The sequence below is a fragment of the Diabrotica virgifera genome, chromosome 7, assembly GCF_917563875.1.
Source record: "Diabrotica virgifera virgifera chromosome 7, PGI_DIABVI_V3a".
Classification (NCBI taxonomy): domain Eukaryota; kingdom Metazoa; phylum Arthropoda; class Insecta; order Coleoptera; family Chrysomelidae; genus Diabrotica; species Diabrotica virgifera.
In genome coordinates this window covers 9,410,620-9,438,019 of record NC_065449.1, presented here as the reverse complement: position 1 = coordinate 9,438,019, position 27,400 = coordinate 9,410,620, and the positions used below count along the sequence as shown (strand labels likewise).

General features: G+C 33.1%; 2 protein-coding genes across 3 annotated transcripts in view; one reads left to right on the top strand and one right to left on the bottom strand.

Annotated features, from left to right (window-relative positions):
* Positions 1–27,140, bottom strand: part of LOC114340085 (titin) — a 138,284-nt gene extending 111,144 nt beyond the window's left edge. The window contains exon 1 of one of the 2 annotated variants that reach the window (XR_007699659.1): positions 26,877–27,140. The gene's annotated coding sequence lies outside the window, so the exon portion shown is untranslated. The remainder of the gene's footprint in view (positions 1–26,876) is intronic. The other variant, XM_050657199.1, reaches the window with a different exon arrangement.
* Positions 14,907–26,503, top strand: LOC114339801 (carboxypeptidase B2-like). The gene is made up of 2 exons (XM_028290489.2): positions 14,907–15,633; positions 26,430–26,503. The coding sequence occupies exons 1-2, from the start codon at positions 14,907–14,909 to the stop codon at positions 26,501–26,503; spliced, it is 801 nt and encodes a 266-aa protein (XP_028146290.2).
* Positions 27,141–27,400: the final 260 nt, after the last annotated feature.

Below are 27,400 nucleotides of genomic sequence, written 5' to 3'. Positions count from 1 at the left end.
ATATCTAGAAGCATACGTTTGGTGGAAAAGATATTATCACTATAATTAAGCGAAACCGCCTGCAGTGGGCAGGACATGTAGGCTGGGCCCCTGAATCGAACATGATAAAAAGATTCTAACAGCGCAACCCGTGGAAATAAGAAGACGGGGTAGACCAAAGCTGAGGTGGATGGACGGGGTAACACAGGATGCCGAGAAGATCGGAGTCGGCAACTGGAAAATGCAAGCAAGGGACAGAACAGAATGGCGTAGAAAGCTTGAGAAGGTCGAGGCCCTCTAAGGGCTGTAGCACCAAGATGATGATGATGATGATGATGATGATGATGTATATTTGACAATTACTAGCATAAAAATTGTTTTTTAGCACCATGTATAACGGATCTCGCTTTTATGTTCAGTTCATATTCATCCGATGAGAATCCTCTCCATATTAATGATTTCGTGTGCTATTCAGAGTCAGAGTCATCCTTACTAATCTAATCTAGCTCTAACCAATTTTGCGGGTATGCCCAATGAGCTCAGTGCTTCATACATTTTATTCCTTCTTATCCTATCCAATGCTTATTTACAACCTATGAACAACGCATGAAGGGTTACCTTGTGTTCATATCAGGTAGTCTGGATGTCCCTTAGTGTAAAAATCTGATGTGTCACTGATCTATTAACTCTAAAACTGTCCCGATACTCACTTAGTTTATCTTCAGCAAATCTGTTGAGTCTCTATCTTAGCATCCTGGCTAACACCTTGTAAAAAGTATCCAACAGAGCAACACCTCTGTAATCTTCACATGCCAATATATCCTTCTTTTTGTATATGGGGTATAAGAAAGCTTTAGCTCAATTCTGTCATCATATTTTCCTTTTCCCATATCCTCTTGATAAGGCTATACATGCTTTTTGTAGTTCTTTCCTTCCATTCTTTACCATTTGCGCAGCTACTTCGTTTTCTCTCGGTCTTTTGTTATTTCTGAGCCCGTTAATTATACTTTTAATGTCTTCTTCACTAGGTACCTAGTTCTATTATTATGCCATCATCCTCTATACTCTAGGAAATTTTCATTCTTATCTGCATTTTGCCCATTCAGTAGTTCACTAAAATGTCTCTCCCATACAATACATATCACTGATTCTTATTCAATCATGACTGTTGCATCTTTTTTGTCATGTATAAATTGTAATTCTGGTGTCCCCTTTCAGTTTTTTTATCTTTTGATAAAATAACCGCTTTGTAACTCTGGTTCACACCATTAATATCAGGGCCGTGCGGTGCTATTATGCGGTGAGGCAACCGCATCAGGCGGCATCACAAGGGGGCGGCATAATCAGTAAAATCAAAATACAAATTGAGCCATTCAATAATTAAATGTATATATAGGACCAAGTGTCACCCGAAAATATTTAACTGGTGAAGGTTTAACAGAACTTATTTTGACAAATTTGGAAAAAATAGTCCTTGATTTTAAAACGGTTCAGAGGACAAGGTTATGATAACGGGGTTAATATGAAAGGAATAAGAAAGAGTGGGCAAAACAGAATATTTGAAAAATATCCGAGGGCGTTTTACGTGCCCTGCGCATGCCACCTTAGTCATAAATGACACAGCGTCTTCTTCAACAGAAACAACAAACTTTTTTTGTATTATACAAGAACTGTACACTTTTTTTCTGGTTTTACAAAGCGTTGGGAAGTTCTGAAAAAAAAACATGTTTCACAACTAAAACTAAAACCGTTGAATACTACTAGATGGTTAATTCGAATAGATGCATTGAAACCTCTAAGATTTCAATTTTGTGAAATACATAAATACATGACTTATTCGAAATAATAGAAGACGTCAACAATAATTCAGAAACTAAAGTCAAAGCACGACGATTTGTAATAAATATTAAAAATTATAAATTTATATGCGTTGTAGTTCTTTGGCATGCAATTTTTATTTAATATAAAATTCTTAATTTTATATAAATTTAGTCTCGAAGATGTTGCAACATGTAACTATAAATTTGTCAGATTGTGTAAAAATATCAGAAACTATGGAAAAAATGAAAATTTACTGAAAATTTGGCTATGATCAAATGAAAATTACTAATAATGAAATTGCAGAAAATCTTGTAAACAAGTTTCGAATTTCCTGCTGAAAAGGAATATTGAAACAAGGAGAAAAATGCGTCAATTTGATCTGTGGATTAGCTCTCAACAGAGAAAGATAAATTTAAAGTAAATTTTTTCATCTATATTTTAAACATTGCCTTTGATTCTTTGATCGATTTTCGCTTTTATAAATTCATAATAAGAATTTTAAATTTTTATATGATATTTTTAAATTGATGGAAATATAAGAAAATGGAAAGATGATAAAATACTAGAAAAATACTAGAAAATATTCGTTCAATACTTCTCATAGAAAAAGAATCGGATATAGAGGCAAATGATTTTCTAGTTATTGCATGATTTATCCCAAATGATATCATACTCCATGAAAACTTTAGTGGTTTTGAACTATTTGTGCCAAAATAACCTAATTTCTTTATACCCAAATATAGTTGTATCATTAAGGGCCGGTATTATCTGTTCCGATTAAAACCCGGTTTGTCATGCGAGATGCAGAAAGTACCAGCTCTAAGAATTTTATTAACACTTTGTCTCGGTAGCTTGGGGAAATAAATTTTTCAAAATTAAAAATGATTAAAAACTATTTACGAAGCTCCATAAGACAAACAAAACTAAAAAAATTAGCACTTATTTCAATAGAATCCTCACTAGCTGCTACTTTAGACTACACCAATCTGATTGACGAGTTTGCCAAAATTAAAATCAAAAGGATAAAATTGTAATTTTCTTAAATGTTATTTAATGTTAATACATATTATTTCATTTAATTTAAAGTATGTTTTGTTTTTAAAATATAAGTTTTCGTTCATTTTATGTAATTTCATTTAATAAAAATAAATACTAGTATTAATGTTCAATAACATTTAGGGCGCGGCATTTCGAAGACTTGCATCATATTGGAAAGGTGTACCGCACGGCTCTGATTAATATTATTTGTTTTTATACCAATTGTCTTAATCTTTCTTTTCCTCTGCTATAATAGCTCTTCATTAATATACTTTCTTTTTAGTTATATTTCGCTAACCTTTTTTATATCATAACGATTTTTCCTCTTTGGATTTGTTCTTCTCAGTTCTTTATCTTTTTGCACTATACCATATATAGTTCTGACCAGAAAATGGTCCGAAGCCATTTCGGTTCGTGTTTGGTATCATTCAATAAATTTTTGAAAAATATTGAACACGTATTTTTTAGTTTTTTGATCTGACGTGCATTTCGCGAAATATTCGCTTTTTTATGTGAAACTTTGTAACTAACACATTTCCTTATGCCCCGCTCAAATCGTCAGATTTTTGAAATTACTCTTTTGCATGTACTTGACTTACCTTATCTTAATCTGACGATTTCGAGTTTTTCTAAGGATAGATTTTTTTGGGACCCCCGTTAACGAACTCCCCTGTATTAAAAACCAATTATGGTTTCTCCCCATGTGATAATCTGACGCGCTCAAGTAACTGCAAAAATCGCCGCTTGGGCTCCCCTACCACTATTTTTATATCATGTTTTAGTAGGTGCTCATATTGATCTGTCAGTGATCAAAAAGTGTGTCTGTTTAATTATTTTGTATAGTAATTATGAATGACGTACCTACACGTTAATAATATACAAATATACAAATTAACTTTATATCCAACTCAAAATTAAGCTCTTAAGATATTTTCTATTCTGATGATATGACATGCTTATTTTACTCTTATTAATTTGTTACGTAAATTCCCAAATACTTATAATCCATAATCCATGAATATATCTTCTCAATAAGGCCATACCTGTTGCATAAATAAGCCAATACCTAGTTATTTATTAAAACTAACATGTAACAAGTAGGTACTTTCATCGATGCAAAGTTACATCTACCAAGTACCTTACCTTGATCAACGCCGATCATTCCATACAAGGTGTTACCCATATTAGGTCAATTGGGGTAAAGTCTGCATTTTACGGTGCATTTTTTCGACTATCGACCTTAGAATACCAATAAAGACCGGCCAAAAACAATACTGTGTTATTAAATATTAATCAGTTCATTTTCTTGTGAAATATGTAACTTCTGGAATTTTATTTGGGTGAAACTGAGGAAGATTAGCGACATATGGTTGTGTATAGAAAAGTGCTTCATTAAAAAGTTGTATAGCCAAATAAGACATTAAATTCTCAGTTTTAAAAGTGATGTAATGTCTTCGTGTCTGTAACGAAAACAATCTTGACCTTCGGAATTAAACCTTATAAATCTAGATACGTAAACTAGCTACTTATGGCTGAAATATTCAAATGGTAAGTTTTATATTCTTGTAATATGATCACGACTGTTGAATATTAAGAAAGCTACTGGGACTGTCACTATAATCCCTAGAAATAATTAATGTAAAGAGTATTAACAAATCCTCCGAAAATTAGATTTTTGATTTGAGTTGCGAAAAGTATTAAAAAAAACTACGTAATACCTATCACAAAATAGACCAGAGCGGATCTGTTTTGAGGTGGATGTGAAAGGTGGATTTTGCAGAAAAAGTTGTGTGATATTGTGATATCTTCAATAATAATAATTACCTATTGACTTTCCGTGAAGCTAGGACAAATAAACCCCGGACAAAAATCCCCACAAATTATCCCTGGACAAAAAATCCCTGGACAAAAAATCCCTGGACAAAATATCCCCAGACAAATAATCCCCACAATTTTTTTTGGACAAAATATCCCCACAAAAATCCCGGACAAAAAATCCCCAAGAAATATTTGCTGTCGAATAGTTCTCTAAAAGTTTTCCTGAAATTTTAACAAATTGCGAATTTCAATTCCATGCTGAAAACTTTAAATTATACATAACAAAAAAGTGTGAGTTTTTTCAAAAATCGTAGAAAATATGGGGAATGAGCTAAGGCCCCGTTTTTATGACAGGTGCTTAACGCGCGATTACAACTACATACATTTTACTTGAGACCGTTCACATGCTAACGCGCGTCTTAATGACCTAAAACGCGCGTTAGCATGTGAACGGTCTTCAGTAAAATGTATGTAGTTGTAATCGCGCGTTATCAAAACGCGTGTTAAGCGCCTGACATGAAAACGGGGATTTAGCTCATTCCCCATATCTTCCACGATTTTTGAAAAAACTCACACTCTTTTGTCATGAAAAATTTGAAATTTTCAGCATGGAATTGGAATTCGAAATTTGTGAAAAAATTTTAGAGAACTATTCGGCAGCAAATATTTCTTGGGGATTTTTTGTCCGGGATTTTTTGTGGGGATATTTTGTCCAAAACAATTTGTGGGGGTTATTTGTCCGGGATTTTTTGGGGGGATTTTTTGTCCGGGGATTTTTTGTCCAGGGATAATTTGTGGTGATTTTTTGTCCGAACCCCCTTTCCGTTCCACTTGGGGATCGGTAGGCATTTTCGGCTGCAATGCTATTCAAATGGGGATTCATTTTTTTCGAATCCTGAGAAAACTAAAAAGTATTTTTGAAAAATTTAAACGCAGAATGAAAGATTACGTTATTACCGACAGAGGCGTCTCTAGCCCAAGTAGCGCCCGTGTGCAGTTGATGCCCTGGCGCCCTTTGGTAGACGTGCTGTCAAAATGGAATAGTCGAATAGGTACCTACTTAGTACTAGTACATAGGGTATTAGAGGGTATTAGGTACGCTTATAATATAAACAAAAATCCAGATGCAAATAGTGCAATATTAAATGATGTCGGGAGCCACTAGGTATTTACGGCGTCAGAACAACCTACCCATCTGTTAAAAATATTTAATTAAAAATGAACTTTTTTATCTATGAGGTATGGTTGAAAATTGGTTGAGGAAATTTGACAGGTTTAAGTGCACTAGTAAATAGTACTTTTAGGAATAAAAACCTATAAATGAGTAACTATAGGTTAGATTTTTAGATGAATAAAAAATAACAAGTTTGTGATTATTTAAAAAAATAATAGGTACATAAAATGCACGCGGGTGTAAGTCTAAAATTCGTTATTGTAAACCTATATTCTTCCCCTTCATATTTAACCCATTATCGTAACCTTGACTACGCATATCTGGTATGTCAATTTCGATGGAGATTAAATATTCTAACAAAAATTGAGTTAAGCCCTGACCAGTAGTATCTGTAATAGAAAAAAAAACCTTGAAAATATGTTTTTATTTCAGCCTTATTGCTACTTGCATTTAAAAGAACGTACCGTATGGCAACCGATATTTTGTTCTTCGTGAGCAATACCTGAAGTGCAATCTGAAATAATTGAAAAATATTTTGATTGTTTTAATTCAAAAGTAATATGTAGTTCTTTTTATTCTTTCTCCCAATAAATTTATTATTTCATTTTGAATATTATGGCCCAGATAATGAGTTAGGCGTGACTCAGAATTTTGAGTAAGAGCAATATGTTCCGCAAGCACATTATCAAAATTAAAAGTATATTCAATCAACTTTAAAAAATTACGATTATCAGAATCGTAATTTTTTTCAGACTTTCCCTGTAAAGCCAGATATTGCCTCGCTAAAAGATGGATTATGTTGATTATTCGTTCAAGTACTGCCACCCAACGTTTTTTTTCTCGTTCAATTACAACTTGATTCAAAAAATCTACCGACTTTCATTTTAAAAGAATGGTTTTTAATGTAATTTGTTTCTTAAGACATGATCGGTGCCCTAAGCTTTTTTCATGACGCTCTAAAGCTATAGACAAATGCTGCCGATCTTTGTAACCCATTTTACCATTAAAAGGTGTAACATCAGTATGAAAAAGTTTACAATAAAACTAATAAACACAATCAGTCGATTTAGAGAAAACCAGCCTAGTTCTTAAAACAGTTTCATTATTTAACATCTTTTTAGTATAATACGTATTTGAAAAAGATCTTTTCGAACTATTCGAAGGATAGGAACGCTGTTTTACTTGTACTGGTCCACGCTCCATTAAAAATATCCTCTTTATGTCGGATAAAATCTGTGGCTATAAAGCAAGATCATTCATTATATCATCTTGAAGTATATTCTCCAGGAACGCTTCGGCACAAGAAGGTTCTTCGTCTGCTTCCACTACCAAGGACGAAGAGAATATAGATGACGACGTTGAAGAGAGGAGTTCTGATGTATAATTACTTTGGTTTTCATTTGCCCGATTGACAGTCGGGCGGACGGCAATCTATAAATCGTTCCAAGTGCCAATGTAATTTTTCATTAATCGTTTTAAATCATATTTTATACTGAAACAAAGTAAACGACCCGCTTTTTGGCGCTCGGGGCCCCCAACATCCCGGCGCCCGTGTGCACCGCACACCCTGCACAATAGGTAAAGCCGCCTCTGATTGCCGAGGGCCGAAAGTCCCTGAAAACTTCTATAATGTTTATTTTATTAAGTTACAGGGGTGAAAAACTGAGAGAAAATGTAGTGTGATTTTTAATTTCAAATATGTATCTCATTCAAAAGACACTTTTTATTTATTCTAAGGGATTTTCGGCCCTCGATAATAATTTAGTCTTTCATTCTGCGTTTAAATTTTTTAAAAACATTTATTAGTTTTTTCAGGATTCGAAAAAAATGGACACCATGTCAGTGGTGATTTTTCAAATCGAACATTCGCTATCTTTGTCATACAACGCACTGAGTCAAATAGAATATGGTGACAAGACAGTGACAGTTTTAAATAATTTAAATATTTGACATGGCATCGGGAATATTTTGAATTGTTGATTAAAGAATATTGATAAATGTATTTGATAAATAATTGATTTAAGACGTGAACTTAATAAAAAGTTATTTATTGTTTATTAGGTATTTATGGAAGATCCAAGTAGATAATACATCAGGATTATATTCTGTGATCCAAGTATTTTGTTGTTAAAGATGTTCAAAATAATTGTAAGCGTTCCATAGTAACAATATATGTATGTATTATTAAAAAATCACTTTTAACACTTTTCCTCTTTTCTCGATTGAGTATGTTGTACATATAAATTATTACAATCACTGAATATATAGTTAGTGAAAAAATTATCACATTTATTAACTGAATTAATAATTTGCAATTATACAAATAACAGTTATCCAAGAACATTCAAAAGCCATCTCTTTAAAGTTAATGATGACATTGTCAAGTAGAATGACATTCTAGATTCTAACAATGTTTACACATCCATACCAGTGTGAATTTCACTACACGTAATTTGCCGTGTAAAGACAGAAAAAGTAGATATAGCTGTAAACTATTTGCGAATTATGTACCCATGGCCTTAAATAGGCCCTGGGCCCAGAGCACGCCAAATAGAATTCTATTTTGCTGACGTCACAAAATAGAATTTTATAATGGGAGAATGGACGGTTGCTAGGCAACGTGACGTCACTAAAATAGAATTCTATTTGGCGTGCTCCCGCACCAGAATATTAAAAAAAAAGAGTGTATGTACCTACTTTGTACGCACGTAAGTTATTGGGACCGTGCAAGTTCAAAAAAGCGACACCTGACTTCATAGCTCAGCAACATTTTTCGCACTTTTAATTATATTGACCAATTATATTAGTCCTTGTTGCTGCATAATTGTCAAGGCCACAGCCCAAAAAAATTATAAGAGGAAAAGGTAAGACTGAGGTTATGTTATTAAAAGGTAAACAATTGTATGTAGTAAATAAAATTAATTATTAAAACGCAGTACTGCCAGCAAAATACAATTAATTAAATTTACTTTTATATAATAATTGCATATCATCTCAATATTGTGGAGCAACATATAATTTTTCTTCTTCAATGACAGTAGGTATGATATATACGTCAATTTGACAATTTCAATTGACAATGAATTATTTAAGAAAGTTGCAAGATTTCTCCGCTATTCGCGCACGATCGTTTCTCGTATCCCCTCCAAGTACTTGCACACTGATTTCAACGAAATATGAAAATATATTTTAAACAGTTTAATTGTATTTTTATTTAAATATTAAACTAATTTGAATACTTTAAATATTACCAAAAATTTAAAATAACGTTAATATGTCATTTTTTACGAACTGTAGCCTCCCCGCAATTACTTTTCCCTTGAGGAATCGTAGAAAATCTAAAAACCGTCAGATTTTCTACACAAACTTTTAATTTTTTTTCATCCTATTTTAATACTAAATTATCCTATTTCCAACGAAGACAAATCTAAAGACACAAAAATTGTAATAAATATATTTACTAAAAATACCAATATACACTCACCGGCACAAAATTCCGTCACCCAAAATTTTTGATTAAGTTTGACAATTTATAACTTTATTATTTGTACTCCGATTTTCAAGATTATTGCATCAGTTTATTTTATAGGTACATGTTTTGGTGTGGATTTTTATTATTTCAGTAAGAAAAAAATGTTTGGCTTAGATGGCATTATACGGGAGTGAATGGAAGCGTTGTATTTTCTCCTAACTTTAAAAAATTCTGTGGAAAATTTGGAGGGTTGGTTTTGTTACGTACTCCTTTTTGTGTTATCCTGAAGATATTTCTAAGATTTTGCTTTTTGAATTTACCGCGTATCTCTTTTCTTGTAAGAGCTGTTCAATTTTTTGTAAATAAAAACACTGATTGACTCATAAACATACATTTCTTAGAGGTTGGATTGATAAAATTAGAATGGCCTGCATTCAGCCCAGATCTCAATCCTATTGAGCATTTATGGGATGAATTAAAAAAAACTATTCGCCATCATCCTAGGCCTCCAGAAAATTTGGTACAGTTATAGCCCTGGCAAAGGAATATCGGGCTATTCCCCAGGCAAGGATAACACATCTTTATTTGATGCCAAAAAGATTGCGAGCAGTCGTTGCTGCAAGAGGTGGACATACCCGCTATTGAATTGTTTTTTTTTTGTTGTTAATTTTGTTTGTGTTGTTAATTTTAGTGTGATTGATATTTTTAATTAAGTAAACCTTCAAATCAGTGTATTTATTTACAGCTTTTAAAAGAAAAGAGATATTCGGATAATTCAAAAAACAAAATCTTGGGGATACCTCCAGGATAATACAAAAGGAGTATGTAACAAAAATCAGCCCTCCAATTTTTCCACAGAATTTTTAAAATTAGGAGAAAATACAACGTTTCTATTCACCCAACGACATGAAAACATGTACCTACAAACTGATGCAAGAATCTTGAAAATCGGAGTACAAATAATAAAGTTATAAATTGTCAAACTTAATCAAAAATTTTGGGTGGCGGAATTTTGTGCCGGTGAGTGTATTTTTTCGCACTTTACGTAGGAACTTGCATTGATACATACGTAACTTGAAAGATTTAGCAATTAACTTCATACTGTCGGTATGCGCGTACTTCATGCTGTCGCTTTTATAAAAATTCACTCTCAACATTTTCCCAATCGCGCCTAAAGAAGTATAACTTCAAAAAATAATACAAAATACAACCGCCAGATATTACTACAAAAGGAAGAGAAAAGTTCTCCATATTTGCTCTACTTTTTGTAAAAATATTCCTTGTTTTTACATTTTTATGGTATTCGTAAAAGATGCATAGGTTTCTATTCAAATTGCATCGGCTTTCTTAGGTGTTTGTAGATATTTCGTATTCTGCGTTCAACCACTCGTGTTTAAAAATAAGAATTAACATATGGACAACTTATATTGCAATGTGCTGTACATGAATAAGTACTTGTTTACGTGTACTTAGCTCTTTTCTGTGAATCACTACAACATTGCGAACCCGATATGTCATTGCAGAAACGGAAATATCAAATTTTGCTACACCAAAACAAATATTTAAGTTCAATAAAACAACACATTATATTTATTATTACAGGTACATTTTAACAAGGATTTAAAAAAGAGAGATCTTAAGTTGCCGCTCTTCGGCAAATAATGGAAAATTCCTTCTTCTTCTTCTCCTTCTTTTTGTACAGACATGAGTCTGTTTTTTCAATGTGCCTCCAGTAAGTTGTTCCATCGTTTTCGTGGTCTTTCGGTCTTTCCATCGTCTTCCTATTGGAGAACCGTCTCTCGCCGTCCTTACTACTCTATTTATTGTCATTCGGCTTATGTGGTCATTCCATTCTACTCTTCTAGTTTCTTACCCAGTTATTAATTTTCTTCATTCACCTCAGTGGCGGATCCAGTAGGATCCAGCATCGTCAAGAGGGGGGGGGGGCGATTGGCTAAATTTCTATGAAAAATCATTGAATAAATGGATGTTCTTATAATCTTTATATATAACTTGGTTTGAGAGGGGGGCCGATAGCCCCATCGACCTCTCCTGGATCCGCCACTGCTTCACCTTGAATCTCTGGTCGCATATAATATGTACTTCTAGTTCTGTCCCATAGTATCTTACCATCGATTTTTGGAAGGGTTTTCATCTCCGCTGTTTCGAGCAATTTTTTTGTCCTCTCTTTCACTAATTTTTGGGAAAATTAAGATGTTATATTCTGGCGGTTATATTAAATTGGTGCGGTATACGTTGTAAAATGTAAATCATCTTCACTTTAGGATATTTATTGCATCGTCTGCATAGCAGATTATTTATTATAAGTTGTTTTTCTCCCATTTGGTATTATTTTTTAGTTCTTATTTTTTTTATTATTTTTTAATCCATGAACAGATTAAACAACAAGTGACTCAGGGAATTCCCTGTCTTACACCATTGTCAGCTTCAATTGGGTCAGTTACTTCATCTTACATTTTTACTTTTATTGTATTGTTCTGGTAGATGTTTTCTAATTTGGCCATGATGAATAGGCAGGTAGTGAGGTGCATATGTTGACCTCCCCTTGTCATCTTTTATTTATCATTCGCTTGATTTGCAAGTAATAGAAACCACGAATAGGCGTAAAAAAAGCGTATTTAAAAAAAATGAATCTCTGGCATATAAGTAAGGATTGTCAAATAAAGGCGAAGAATGAACAAAAGGAAAAATTAGTGAAGATCCATGCCTAGAAGGAAGTAAAGACGCTAAGGTTCATTCTGGTCATTTTTGTTGAATAAAAGTTTTGGTCTGAATAAAAGTTACCTATTTTTACGTAAGGAATCCAAATCTGTAATAAAAAATGGATGCTCCTATTTAAGATTTTAAAGTAACCCACACCCCACCTCCATGGGGGGTCCCGTTTGGTGCCATTCGATGGATTTTTCAAAAATATTGAATAAGTGTATTTTACAGTTTTTCGATCTGATGTTCATTTCGCGAAATATCGCGGAATTCGTATTTAAAATATTAAATTTACCCCCCACTCCTCTCCGTGGAAAGTCGTTTTTGGTATCATTCGAAAGATTTTTAAAAAATATTAAGCACATATTTTTAAGTTTTTTGATCTGTCATTCATTTCGCGTAATATTCGCTTTTTTGCTGTGAAACTTTGGAACTCACCCATTTCCTTACGCCCGGCTCAAATCATCAGATTTTTGAAATATATACTCTTTTGCACGTACTTAACTTACCTCATCTTAATCTGACAATTTCGAGTTTTTTTAAGGATAGATTTTTTTTTCGAGCCCCTCTTAACGAACTCCCCTGTGTTAAGAGCAAATATATGGTAGAGGTACATCTGCAGGGTACCAGGTTTCTACCCATATGATAATCTGACGCGCTCGAGTAACTGCAAAAATCCCCGCTTGGGCTCCCCTACCATTATTTTAACCGGCTGTATCTCAGGAACTAGTCCTCACAATTCAACTTTTTTACTTTTAAGATAAGCGTTGTACCAAGTATTTTCTAGTTCCGTTTTGTAAATTTCATTTAATATAATAGTAACGGAGATATTCTATTTGTTTATAAGCCAAAAAATTGTTTACAACTTTAAAACATTGCCGTGGCTGCTTAAATAATCCGATTTTATTTCTGTAAAGTTTATTAGATATGTAGAGCGCCTGTTTATATGTAAAAAATTAGCGAAGTTCTAAACGGTCTACTTTTTGTTAAGAAATTTTTAAAAAAATTTTAACTTTAAAAAAAATTAGATTAAAAATTTATTGTTCAAAATCTATTAGGTCGATTCTAGTGAAATTTGGTGGACGGTTTAAGTATGTTATAAGCATTTTCTAAGCGAATTACGAAGGTTCGAAGTGCAACCAAAGTGGCTGAAAAACTATTTGTATTTATTGCTATTTTGTATTTATTGCTATTTTGCAGAAAGGGTAATTATTTAAGACATTTTTAATCAGTCGTATATTATACAAAATTGAATTATCTTTATTTTATTTCCCTACAACTTTGTTCCAAAATGAATCGTTTTAAAGTTATAAGCTAAGAAAGTAGAAAAAATCGATGTTTTTCGAAATTTTTAAATATTTTAATTTTTTTATTAATGTTCCGGGCATATTTGAGAAGGAGCATAAGTCAATTATAATTATTAAAGTAGTCACCTAACTTTATCAGCAAAAATCCGAATGCCATCTCTCACATCTAAAGATAGAGGTTTTTTCACAGATCCGTCCTGGTCTAAAACTAATTTTATTTATAAAAAAAAACGGCCGGTTAATAGGGCATTCCAACATGCTGTCAAAATTAAAACTATATGGCTGCCGAGAGGCAAACATAAATGTTATTCTGTTAGTTCTTAATGTGCTTTATTAGACCATTTTAGTTACGTTTCTTTATAATTTTGTGTTGTTCAAGGATTAATTTCTCTTACACTGGAAGAATTAATTTAAAAAGATAATATGCCTCATTTCTCTTGTGTATTGAAGTGTGGAATACGAAGTCACCGTGATAAAATTTAGTTTTATCGCTTACCATCAGTGCTACATTTTAAGCATAAAACTGAACTAAATAAGTTATCATATGAGAGACAAAAACAATGGTTAAATGCTATAAAATGTCCTATAACAATGCTAAATAACTATGTCCATGTTATTTACGCTTGGACAACTGTCTCCACTGATAGTTAACTCAGACACCTTGAGGGAAAATGAATCTATATTATTTATTTTAACAAACTTTAGCTACATTTTAAGCATAAAACTGAACTAAATAAGTTATCATATGAGAGACAAAAACAATGGTTAAATGCTATAAAATGTCCTATAACAATGCTAAATAACTAACTACATATGTCCATGTTATTTACGCTTGGAAAACTGTCTCCACTGATAGTTAACTCAGACACCTTGAGGGAAAATGAATCTATATTATTTATTTTAACAAACTTTAGCTTGTAGCTACGAGCAACATATGTATTCTCTACCAACAACTTTTGAAAATATTCACTCATATTTATTTATTCACTACTTAAAACTAAACAAAGTCGTAAAAGTACTTCTACAACTAAAAACTATACAAAATCAACAAAAAAATGTTTGGAAAATATAACTAAAAAACTATTAAAGGTAAAAAACTTGAGAAGAAACACAATGTGGTCCAAATATAAATAAATACAATGTTTGTCTCCCAGCAGTGTCATAAACCTCAAAGTCCTGGAATGCTCTATAATGTACATCTATGTTAACCTTAATCTCAAAATCATAAACGTCAATCAAAATTTTGAAGTAATTATCGGTTTGTCATATAATGGCACGAAAAAAACGAACTCGTACCCCAAAGAAGGCACAAAAACCTAAGCAGATTAAAAGTAAGCTGTTAAAACCTACCAAATACACATTTAATCCAAAAAACGTAACCACACTCAGATGCCCCATAACTTGTGAAAAATTTTTCCGGAAATTTTTAACTTACGATGAAATCACGGAATACCTAAAGAGTGTGCAAAAAAGATTTCGTAAGAAGTTTCACCTTGAAGAGATTGGTAAGTCCACCGAAGAAAGATCTATATACATGGCTATCATAACAAACAATTTAAAAGATCGAGAAAAAATGGCTGTGTTGGTAGAAGCTGGATCTGACGGATCCAACATATTAGCAGTTGCTTCCGCGCTGTATCTTATAAACTTTTTAACCAGAAATCAAAGCTTTGTGAAGATTATGGACTATTATATTCTTCCATGTTCTAATCCAGATGCTTACGACAGGATTATTAAGAATATTGATCTAAATGGGACAGTTCCTGTAAACTTGGCTAACAATTTTCCGATAATTCTTGGTGCCAAGGCTTTAGAAGGCGTTACCACGCAAGACTTTGTGGACGCTCTTGAAGAATGGAAGATAAACTTAAGATTTTCTTCACCTGTTACTAATGCTATCATCAAAGCAGTCGCTCTCACGCAAAAACATGTGAAACTGTTCATTTCTTTACAAGAAGGGGGATCATCATTAGTTTTTCCCTTTGGTTCTTCTTCTGAAGTGTCTAACGATGAAGAAGAACTTGCAACAATGGCGCAATCAGTACAACGTGTTTTAAGAAACATTAAGATTGAGATTGGCTCACTGTACACAATTTGTGGGTTAACTTTTGGATCAGTTATAGACTTTTTGAAGTATCACTGCGGGGATATAAAATTTACGTATATATTTCATATTAAAGATAACGAACAAGAGACCAGTATACGGGATGTTTTGGTTTATGGTGAGGATGTTTTTAACTGTGTTAAATCTCTCGCAAGAAATGTATATATGCATTATAATAAACTAAAACCTAATAAAAGTAAGTGCAAATAAGTCTATCTGAGTTTTGTTTGTATGATATTTGATAAGAGATGGAAGCCTCAAGGAAATAGAACCAGAGGAAGGCCCCATAAAAGATGGATAGACGACGTATAGGGGGATCTTAAAAACATAAACATCAGGCAGTGACAAAGGAAAGTATCCGACAAGGAAGAATGGAAGACCATTGTTAAGCAGGCCAAAACTCACAAAGGGTTGTAGCGCAATTAGAAGCAAGGGCGGATCCAGGGAGGGGGCCATGGCCCCCTCCGAGAATTTAAAAAAATATAAATCCAAATATTTTCAGTTCAAATGTTTTTTAATTTCAAACACATATATATGTATGTATGTACAAAACAGGGAATAAATATGTATTCTGGACTAGAATTGAAAAAAGGAAGTAACGGAAGCTTCAAGAATGACTTGGGTTTTTTATAAATCAAAATGTTGATAATTTTACAAAGTGCCAATTATTAGAACGGCCTTGACAGCCATCAAAATCATATAAATTTCCATAATATTCTATGACATACAAAGAATAAAAAAGAAATGAAGCGTTACTTGGGCCACTAGCACTTAGAACAAAGAAGTTGGTTGGTATTTTCCCAGAGTCAAAAGGAATTGTTTTACAAGTATTGTGTTTTATTTTTATAATGGAAAATATGGTCACAATAACGGGATGACAGCCCAAAGCCTTGTCACGAAACCTTTAACATCTTTCGCCAAACTCATGAGCAAAGACGGAGCCATATAAACCCATGAAAAAACATCATACCACAAGGAGTTCAGGTTGAGCTGGATTTTCTACAAAGTTATCGCAACCCTCAAAAGTCAATCATTAACCAGATAGACTCTCAGAGGTCTAAACAGATACAAAAAAAATAAAGAAAGACTACGACCAATAGTAGGGTCTATAGTCGACAAAACATTCCTCTAAGAGACCATCGTGATGATGGCCTTCTGCTTCTGGAAGAAGATGCTGGACCTAACAATGAGGGGAATTGTTAAGGTTTAAAATCGCATCAGGAGATAAGACTCTTAAATAACACCTATCCACAGCATCTTCCTGAGCAACATACATTAGTAGCAGCAGTCAAAATCAATTAATAACATGATGTGGTGACGAAATAATTGAACAAATAATATTTGACAAAACCACCGACGTATCCCACGTGGAACAGCTTTCTCTAAATTTGAGATACATATACAATAACAACATTAGTGAAGACTTTGTCACATTCATTGACGCTTATGAGAATCTAAAAATAATTAGTGAAAATCAAGAAAGAGGGAAAGAACAAGGCCTGACAGGAGAAGCATTGGGAAAATAGTATTAAATTTGTTGAAAGAACTGCACTTGGATCCGAAGAAATGTGTAGGAATCGGTACTACGGCAGGAGTGGTTAGTTTTAAGGCAATTTTCACATTCTTTTACCGTGTGTAACACGGTAAACACGGTAAAAGAGTGTGAAAAGTGCCTTAAAACTCACTATTGTAACCCTAATTTTTAAAAATTACCCCCCGTACCTCCGGTACTCCTCTCAAAAAAAAGTTTATGGCCCCTCCCGAAAATCGGTCCTGGATACGCCTTTGATTAGAAGAAGAGAAAATCTTATTTGATATTGGAATATGTAAAAGAGTCTTCTTTTCTTCAGAGTGTAGTATATTAAATTAATGTATGTGTTACCGGTCAAACCCGATTTCAAGATAAACTAGTTTGGCCTAGGCCAAACTAGTTTGTCCTAAGCGCGTTAGGATAAACTAGTATGGCCTAGGCCAAACTAGTTTGTCCTATCGCGCGTAGGCCAAACTAGTTTGTCCTAAGCCAAACTACTTTATCCTGATATAAATACACACACTTCAGGCCAAACTAGTTTATCCTGATATAAAGACGAATACTTCAGGCCAAACTACAGTGAAACCTCTATAAGTCGGATTAATCGGGACCGCGTCCGATCTGGGTTATCGAAAATCCGGGTTAACCGGAGAATATGATAAAAATTAATAAAATATTGTATACTTACAGATAAACTCCATTATAATTGCAAAAACATCAAATACATATGCACAGTACATCTAAATTACGTATCGTATAGTTGTATACAGTATTGTTTATTTCTTGGTAAAAAATTTACGTCAGTTTCGGTTTTCATCTGACGAAAATCGTTTCGGGTTAGCCGGACTTCCGGGTTATGGGAGACCGACTTATCGGGGCTCCACTGTAGTTTATCCTGAAGTGTATATTTTTATATCAGGATAAACCAGTTTAGCCTAGACTAAACCAATTTAATCTAGTCGAAAGTACATAATTGATTACAGATTGGTTGCTGATTTAAACGTAAGTTTAGAAGACACTATTAAGAGTTGTAAGACTTTTAAGTATTTAGGGTAAATGATAAACCGAGATGGCACTTGTATAAAAGATAAAGAAATGAAAATAGTACGGGGAAAACAAGTCACGAAAGCACTCCATGGAGTGATATGGAAGAACACTCTAACTAAAGAAAACAAAAAAGGATTTTTCAGGGCATAGTGCTGATTATTATTATCCTACAAGAGCGGAAGAATATCCAGTGACAACAATAATACGAAATAAAATACGAACAGTTGAATTGGAGTTTATGAGAAGGTGTCTACAAATCATCAGGTAGGATAGAATAAGAACAGAGGAAATATGAAACAGAATAGAAGTAGAATGCTCAATTACAAAAAGTTGTGGTAGTAAAAGTAGAGCTCTGAAATGGTACGGGCATATACAAAGAATGCAGGAGCACAGGTGGCCGAAAAGATTACTGGATTGAAAAATTGAAGAAAAAATCTTCTGTGTAAAAGGTATATTTATTTAAAACCCCAATAAAGGGCTACATTAAAAGACAGAACGTTTTCGCTCTAAAGAGAGCATCATCAGTGTTCTAAACAAGCTCTACATGCTAAGCCACCAAAAATACATGGGTTAAAACCCTTAAAATGCCGACCAAAATCTTACATTGGCATATTATATATCAAACCCTGGCGATGGGTGAAATTTAAACAAGATATACCTCAAAGCATCATATGACTATATGTGTATGTGGGTGGTTGAGTTGATTTCTGTCTTCACAAAGAGAAAGGTAAAAGCCAACCTTTTTGGTCGGCATTTTAAGGGTTTTAACCCATGTATTTTTGGTGGCTTAGCATGTAGAGCTTGCTTAGAACACTGATGATGCTCTCTTTAGACCGAAAACGTTCTGTCTTTTAATGTAGTCCTTTATTGGGGTTTTAAATAAATATACCTTTTACACAGAAGATTTTTTCTTCAATTTTTGTAATTAATGGTATACAGCCAGCTACAGGAAATTTTTCCTTATGGATATTACTGGATTGCACCCGCGGGGAGAAGGGCGGAGAGGAAGACTTGCTGTGAAATGGAAAACTCACATAGGAAATGCTATGATAGATAGAGACCTCGGAGATGGCGACTGGGAGAATAGAGTGCTATGGAAGACGAAAACGGCAAACTCATAATGGGAAAAAGCCAAGAAGAAGAAAGTAGTTCAGCGAACTACGAACTAGTACGGCTTAATATAAATAATAAATTGAATAAAATACTTTATTCTTGAAAAAATAATCATTTTATTAAAATTATAATTATTCGTAACAAACAAACAATAATCTTGAGTTATATTCGCGGACGGACGGACAGACAGCCTAGGTCAAATTTCTCACGTTTAGTACCATCCTTGGATTATAAGCTTTCATTTGACACCTCATTTGTCATTCTACCTGGTATAATGACGGAGGAGTTGAGTTCACGGACAGACAGACAGACGGACGGACGGACGGACAGACGGACGTGGATAGTTCAACGTTTCCACATTTTTTCAAAATTGGTGAAAACAATATCAATTCGTACTCGATTTTATTCGTAAGTGTATCTTTCTTTTAATTTTTGGAGAAAACCTCATCCTTTTATTTATTATTTTTTATATTATTTAATTATACAAGAATATATTGAATTATAGCGTGTATCAATATCTTCATTCAATGATTCATATCAAATACAATGATGTATGATTTTTTTGCCATCTCTGTTGGGACGTGATTTGGGAATGTAAAAGTCCCCCGCATGTAATAGCTATTTGTATAACAAGGGAGGAAAGTGCTAGTTTTCCTCCCGAGAATGAAGTTTACTGCCCGACGCGTAGCGGAGGGCAGTAATCATTCAAGGGAGGAAAAGGCACTTTAATCCCATGTTATATGGTTTTTCCACCTTCCTCAAATAACAAGTCATTTTTTCATTTTTACTTAATTTATTTATGTAACTAACCAACAAAATTTATTAGAACTAAAACTAACCAGTAGGTACAATATAACTGTCAACTGTCAAATATAAGTCAAATTATTAATGTAAACATTGTTAAATCAAAATAACAATTTACTGTTTTTTACCATTTTGCAAAATACAGAGTGTTTTTAAATAAACGTTAAAATGTATAGATACTTACGTAATAGAAAATAGATATTGTACAGGGCGTCAATAAGTTATATTTCATGAATGAAATACTATGACGTCACTTTTACTTTTCCTCCCTAGGAAGGAAAAGTACAACTTTGCTCCCTACAATCAGGCCTGGAAAAGTATACTTTCGGTAGAGGTAGGTGGAAAAAGTCCTTACATGTTCGCTAAATTACTTTCGACTCGGCTAAATTGGTTTAGACTAGGCCGTACTAGTTTATCCTAAAGTGTGAGTCTTTACTATATCAGGATAAACTAGTTTGGCCTAGACCAAACTAGATTTGCCTAGGCCAAACTAGATTCGCCTGAAGTGTGTGTATTTATAAAACTAGTTTGGCCTAGGCCAAACTAGTTTGTCCTGAAATCGGGTTTGGCCGGTAACATATGCATGTATTTGGTACAGGTTGGAACAAATTTTATATCAAGTTTAGATGAAAATATGAGATATACGAGGAAATAAACTCCTATAGCTGGTTGTATACTATTGATCACAAAAATAGTTAAATTCCTTTGTAAAAGGTATATTTATAAAAATCCTAAAAAGGGCTACATCACAAAACGTTTTCTGAACATAATAATTCCATCATCATTACTTATTTCAAGTCAAAGTACATGTCTGAGCCACCAAGTTAAGTGGGTAAAAACCCTTTAAATACGATAAAGTTTTAATTAAATTGTTTAAATTATGGTATTAGGTACATTAGATATGATGGCCAGATAAAATAGCAACAAATCTAGAAACGACGCAATGTATCCCACACATAATACCGCTATTAATTTGCTATTAATTATCACCTTTCTTTAAATTAAACTATTATTAATGGGATTATTTGAAATCGTATATTCAGGCTGGTCTCCATTATTTTTTTATTGGCGAAGGTCCTATTTAATAGGTGATAGGTCAAATATATTGTTCTTTATTGCACTTAAACTTAAAATAGAACTGAAATAACAAAATTGGCGGCCGTAGGTGGCACATGCATTTGCACAAAATAGGAATGTGTTTAATAAAACAAGAACTATAAAATAATGTTTTAAAGATCGGGTTATGTAAAATCAGCGGAGTATTCAAGGATAACAGTGTTTTATTTGCACGTTATTAGTCAGTCATATGAAATCATTTAATTAAGCAATGCGAGATATAGAAATAGTTTAATTTTGAAGTCATAAATTACTTGCAAAATATGAGTCCATGTTCAAGAGGCAAAAGAAAAAAAAATACAATTGGTTTGGTTATAGCATAGCCATAGGCGTGGAAGGGTCCGAGGAACCCACACTAAATTTCGAGGGGCGCTATTGTAGCAACTACATTCAAAATGATATTGTACATTCTCTCAAAAAGGAAATTCTAAGGGGTATTTAGAAGGAAGTGGAAGGGCAGTCTGTTTCTGGGAATGCAGAAGATTTATGATGTCACTCGCCATTGATCAGATTGCTATTGTTTTTAGATATACAGTGCGTCCATAAAGTAACGCATAAATTCATTATTTCGTAAACCGGAGACTTTAAGGAAAAATCCTGAAACAGGTCGATTTTTATTTTTAAATTGCGATTTTTTGACATACATATCATACTAGTGACGTCATCCATCTGGGCGTGATGACGTAATCGATGATTTTTTTTAAATGACAATAGGGGTCATATAATAGCTCATTTGAAACGGTATGTAATTCTCTATTCAATAATATAAACATTAATATAATTATTTATACAGAGTGTCTAAAAAATGTTTTTTTAAATTAAATTAATTGGTACAAAAAGATAAATGTATGTAATTTGTTTAATTCTAAATATATTTTATTGGTGCCAGAAAACATAAAAACGTTTTATTTAAAAAATAAACATTGATTTTCGCTTAAGCGTAATGTTAAACTTCCAAGAGGCAGGTGGGTGGCAGCTCTAACATTGAATTTAAGCGAAAACCAATATTTATTATTTGTCAAATAAACATGTATTCCTGTTTTCTGACAAAAGTAAAACGAATTTTGAATTAAATAAGTTACATACATTCTTATTTTTGTCTCAATTAATTTAATTAAAAAAATATTTTTGGACACCCTGTATAAATAATTATGTTATTGTTTGTATTAGTAAATAGATAATTAAATAGCCTTTCAAATGAGCTATCACATGACCCCTATTCTCATTTAAAAAATTCATCAATTACGTTATCAAGCCCAGATTGATGACGTCACTTGTATGATATATATGCCAAAAAATTGTAATTTAAAAATAAAAATCGACCTGTTTCGGAATTTTTCCTTAGTCGCCGGTTTACGAAATAATGAATTTATGCGTTACTTTATGGACGCACTATATACCTTAAGGCTGTATATTTCCAGTTGAAAGGCTAGTAGCAATGAATCATTTAAATTTAACTGATGCATATTTTCATCATTGAAACGTAGACAAAAAAACTGGCCACGCCTACGAGTATAACCTAGACCTAGACTATCGGATTCATGTTTTGCATTTCGAGTAAGAGTTTTTGTGTATTTACAGAGTCAACTGCTTGCTGGTAGTTTATAAATAATAGTAGGTGTAAATTTATGTCATGTCCCTAGATGTATTTCATCGGTAGTCCAGATAATTTCAGAATCTCCCACATTTGCTCTTTCTTTGTACTGTCGAAGGCCTTTTCGATGTCAATAATCATTATATTTATATTTTTCGCCCTTCGCTAGCTTGTTTCGAGATAATTCTTAGAGTACTAAAATGGTCGGATAGAAGAGCGTTTATCATTATATATTATCATTCATAAAAAACAAGAATCGAATTCCTAAGCAACTGAAAACAAACCGAACAGCAGTGCCCCAAAATTAGAAAACAGTGGAGCAAATATGGAAGAACTTTAAGGAGCTAATGTCAAAAACTGCAAGCGAAACGATAGAGATGAAAAAAATAGAAAACAGAAAATTGATAACCCGAGTCACATTACAACTAATAAGTAGAAGCAATAAGGAAAATCGAAGTAAATGTTACAAAATGAAGAAACAGAAGAAGGAAAAGTGCGAGAAAGAGATTACAAAAATGAAAATATAGTAGAAGATAAAAGGAATTACGTAAAAGATATGCTGAAAATGTCAGAAAGAGCTGCGCATGAATACGATCTGAGAACACAATACACCATCATACAAATTGTGACAGGGAAAACTAAAAAGTAGTAAACAAATCAAATATAAACACGGAGAAATAATTAAAGCAGAACATGAAATAATACAAAGATGGACAAAACACTTGGAAGAGATATACTCTAAATAAAAGGCAACACCAGATATAGACGAAGAAGGGGAAATACAGGAGTTAAACGTTAGCGCAGATTAGATTAGATTACGGTGGGCAGGGCACGTGGTCCGCATGCATGAGAATATAATCCCCAGAAAATTGCTAAATGCAAGAATACAGGGAAAAACGCCTGTTGGAAGACCTAAAAAGAGATGGGAAGACGAAGTCGATGAGGATGCCAGGAACTTCCTGGAAACGCGTTCATGGAAAAGAACAGCGGTAAATCGAAATGATTGGAGAAGCTTGTTGAAGGAGGCCAAGGCTCGATTTGGGCTGTAGTGCCATTGGATGGATGGATGGAAACGTTAGCGCAGATGACATTACGAAAGATGAAATGCAAAACACACTGAAACAACTAAAAAATTGCAAAGCCGCTGGAAGTGACAACCTGCCGATAGATTTAATAGAGCTCGACTCAAATGAATCAGTAGAAATGTTTAAACAAACTCTTTATATTTTCCGACGAGGAGCTACCAAAGGAATGGAGCGAGGGTGTAATTATTAAGATACCAAAAAAAGGTGATCTAAGTAGATGCAAGAATTGGCTAGGAATACTACTTCAGTACCACATAAAAATAATGTCCAAGAGCATATTGAATAGACTGAAGTCGAAGCTAAACAAGAAACTAAGAATCAACCAAGCAGGCTTTCGTGTTAAACCTCTTCTATCGTAACATTCATACTACTCTAAATAGCTCAACAGAGTTACAGTTGTACTATGGTCTCAAATTATTTAGCCAGGATATACATCATCTTCCCATGCAGCTTCTGCTCACTATCTTTTTCTGTATAATGATGTGCAGCAACACATATCTCTTTCCTCTCATGACATGGTCCAGATATTGTAATTTGCTTATTCCCTATGCTTATATTATATAAAATCTATTTTGGCTTTATTTCATTAAATCTTAAATTCTACTATGTATTTAATTAAGACAATAAACGCATTTTTTTTGTAGCGCTCTGTCCATTCAATTTTATATTTCCGCTCATTGTACGTTTCTGCAAAAAAAGATCAAATTGTGCAGATGCATGAAGCAAAATAAATATTTGATGTAAATCACTCATTGTGACTGTTGTCTATAAATAGCAGTACGCTAATTTTTTTTGTTATGTAAAATTGAACATGATAATTTAGTTACCTTGGTGGTCGAAATTATGAATTTGTGGTGTGTGACAAAAGTAAAAAAATTTTTGTGTAAAATTCTTCTTGGAAAAAACAAGGAAATGCAAGAGAGGGCAAAAGTGAAAGAAGCAGAAGAGTCGTATTAAGCGAAGTATAAAATAAATACAAGAAAAAAACTATAGTGACAGATTGGGAATTTTTAACAAATTACTTATAAACTTACGTGCATAGAAATCGGCCCACTTAAAAATTTGGTCATTTTTGATGTCTCATATCTCTTAAACCTGTTGGCCGATTTAAGCGATTTTCTGAAAAACTGTGTTTTATTATCAAAGTTCGCATCACCCTGTGGAATATTCTAGCATTTATAAAATACTGAAATTAAAACCCAACTATCTCTTAAAACCTACCAAATTTCATTTGCATATCTCAACTGGTTTTAAAGCAATAAATAAATCGTCAGTTTGTAAGAAAAAATTCAACATCTCATATCTCGGAAACGAAACATTTGCGGACATACGTTTATAAAGCCAAATGTCATTATTTTTTCATCCAGAATTACCCCTTATAGTTTGTCGCACTTATTTAAAAACACCGTGTATTGATAAAGTACATGTCTAGTTGTTAAAGTACCTAACTTTTTTATTATCCAACATAAACAAATGAATCAAAAAGCAGAATGTTAAAAAAACCTGAGGCTATAGCTGGGTTTTAATTACAGTATTTTATAAATGATAGAATATTCCACAGGGTGATGCGAACTTTGAGAAAAAAAATAGTTTTATTGGTACGCCCGTATACAATGAAAATTTACCTGTTTGGCAACACTATTATTACAGTGGTATTGCTAAAGAATCAGGCAGGTATAATACGTTCAAAAAACCATATAAATCAGCCAACAGGTTTAGGAAATATGAGATATCAAAAATGACCAAATTTTTAAGTGGGCCGATTTCTATGTACGATTATCACATGGGGAGAAACCTTGTAGGAGTACCCTGTAAATGTACCTCTACCATATATTGGCTCTTAATACAGGGGAGTTCGTTAAGAGGGGTCCGAAAAAATCTATCCTTAGAAAAACCCGAAATTGTCAGATTAAGATAAGGTAAGTTAAGTACATACATGCAAAAGAGTGTATATTTCAAAAATCTATCGATTTGAGCGGGGTGTAAGGAAATGGATGAGTCACAAAGTTTCACAAAAAAAAGCGAATATTTCGCGAAATGAATGTCAGATCGAAAAACTAAAAAATACGTGTTCAATATTTTTCAAAAATCTATCGAATGATACCAAACACGACCCCCCACGGAGAGGGGTGGGGGGTAAATTTAAAATTTTAAATACGAACCCCGCGATATTTCGTGAAATGAACATCAGATCGAGAAATGCAACATACACGTATTCAATATTTTTGAAAAATCTATCGAATGGCAACAAACACGACCCCTCACGGAGGTTTAGTGGGGGGCTACTTTAAAATCTTTAATAGGAGCCCCCAAATTTATTGCAGATTTGGATTCTTTGCGTAAAAATAAGCAACTTTTATTCGAGACATTTTTTTCGAATTATGGATAGATAGATGGCTCTATAATCCGAAAAAACGATTGTTGGTAATGGAAAATTAATGTTGTTCTGAAGCTATTTTCTTGTGGTATTTTTGTAATCAACTATTCTAAATGGGAAATAAGCCACAATTTAACTAAAAAAAAATGATTTTATTAACGTTTCGACGTCCAAATCGGATGTCGAAACGTTAATAAAATCATTTTTTTTAAATTAAATTGTGGCTTATTTCCTATTTAGAATAGTTGATTATGGAAAATTAAATTAAAAAATGGAATGTCCCCTCTTTATGGAAAACTTTATTTAACTTTTTTTTTGGTTTTAGGACGTACTCTTCAAAACCCAATAGGTTCCCATAACGCTCGAGTAACTGCAGCATACTTTCCTCCACTACTATAATTACTAGAGCTGCAAAAACTAAACAGAAAACCAACCCTATTCTAAAATATTATAACCGACTAAAATTATTAATCATCACCGAAATAAAATTTTTACTATTTTTTAGTTTGCAGTAAATTTGTATATTCTTGTATGAAAGGGGGTTTTGTCTAAAAGCGGCTTAGATTGAAAAATAACTTCACTTTTAACGTTTCAAAAACATTTTTGAAAAAATTGAACTAAATTAAAGGAAGAATTTAATGTTCTTGAAAATATATTTAAAAAAAGACAAAAGAATAAAAATCTTAAATTTTCAGACGAGTAGGTACCATAATTGTATAGGTATCTATAAAATAATCGTAATATAAAAAACGAAAAAATAATCTTCACTCACCTCGCAACTTCTCAGCACAAGATTAATAAAAAAAATTGCCAGTAATAAAGTCTATAGCAGAGTAATAAGAACCACAAAGGACACACCAAAAATTCGAAGCAACTGTCTCTTTCAATTATTATTATTATTATTGTTATCGCCCGTGTGTACAATACGCGTAGTTGCCGGCTATCGACTGTGTTATTTTCTATAATGGACCGCGAAGGTGGGACATCTCATATCTTGAGGTGGGCATCCCACAAACCCGCTGACCAGACACCTACTGTAGACATCACTCGGTGCCCCCACTTACCACTTCAAGACACGTCACTCTTGCTGGTATACCGCCGATACGCTTATGGATTAAGATCAAACATAAATATAATATATTTATTATTATTTATGGTTTTTAGGAAATATTGAGTATTTAATTCAATTGAAATCCGTTTTTGTAAAAAAAAACACGTAAAAGTATTATTATTAATAGACCATGAAGGATCTGTCTTGAGGTGGGATGTGAGATGAGATGGATGTGGCATTCTGAT

Coding starts and splice junctions, on each gene's coding strand:
- LOC114339801 (XM_028290489.2), top strand. CDS start 14,907: ATGGCTGTGTTGGTAGAAGCTGGATCTGACGGATCCAACATATTAGCA. Junction 15,634..26,429: donor TAAACTAAAACCTAATAAAA/GTAAGTGCAAAT, acceptor TTTTGGTTTTAG/GACGTACTCTTCAAAACCCA.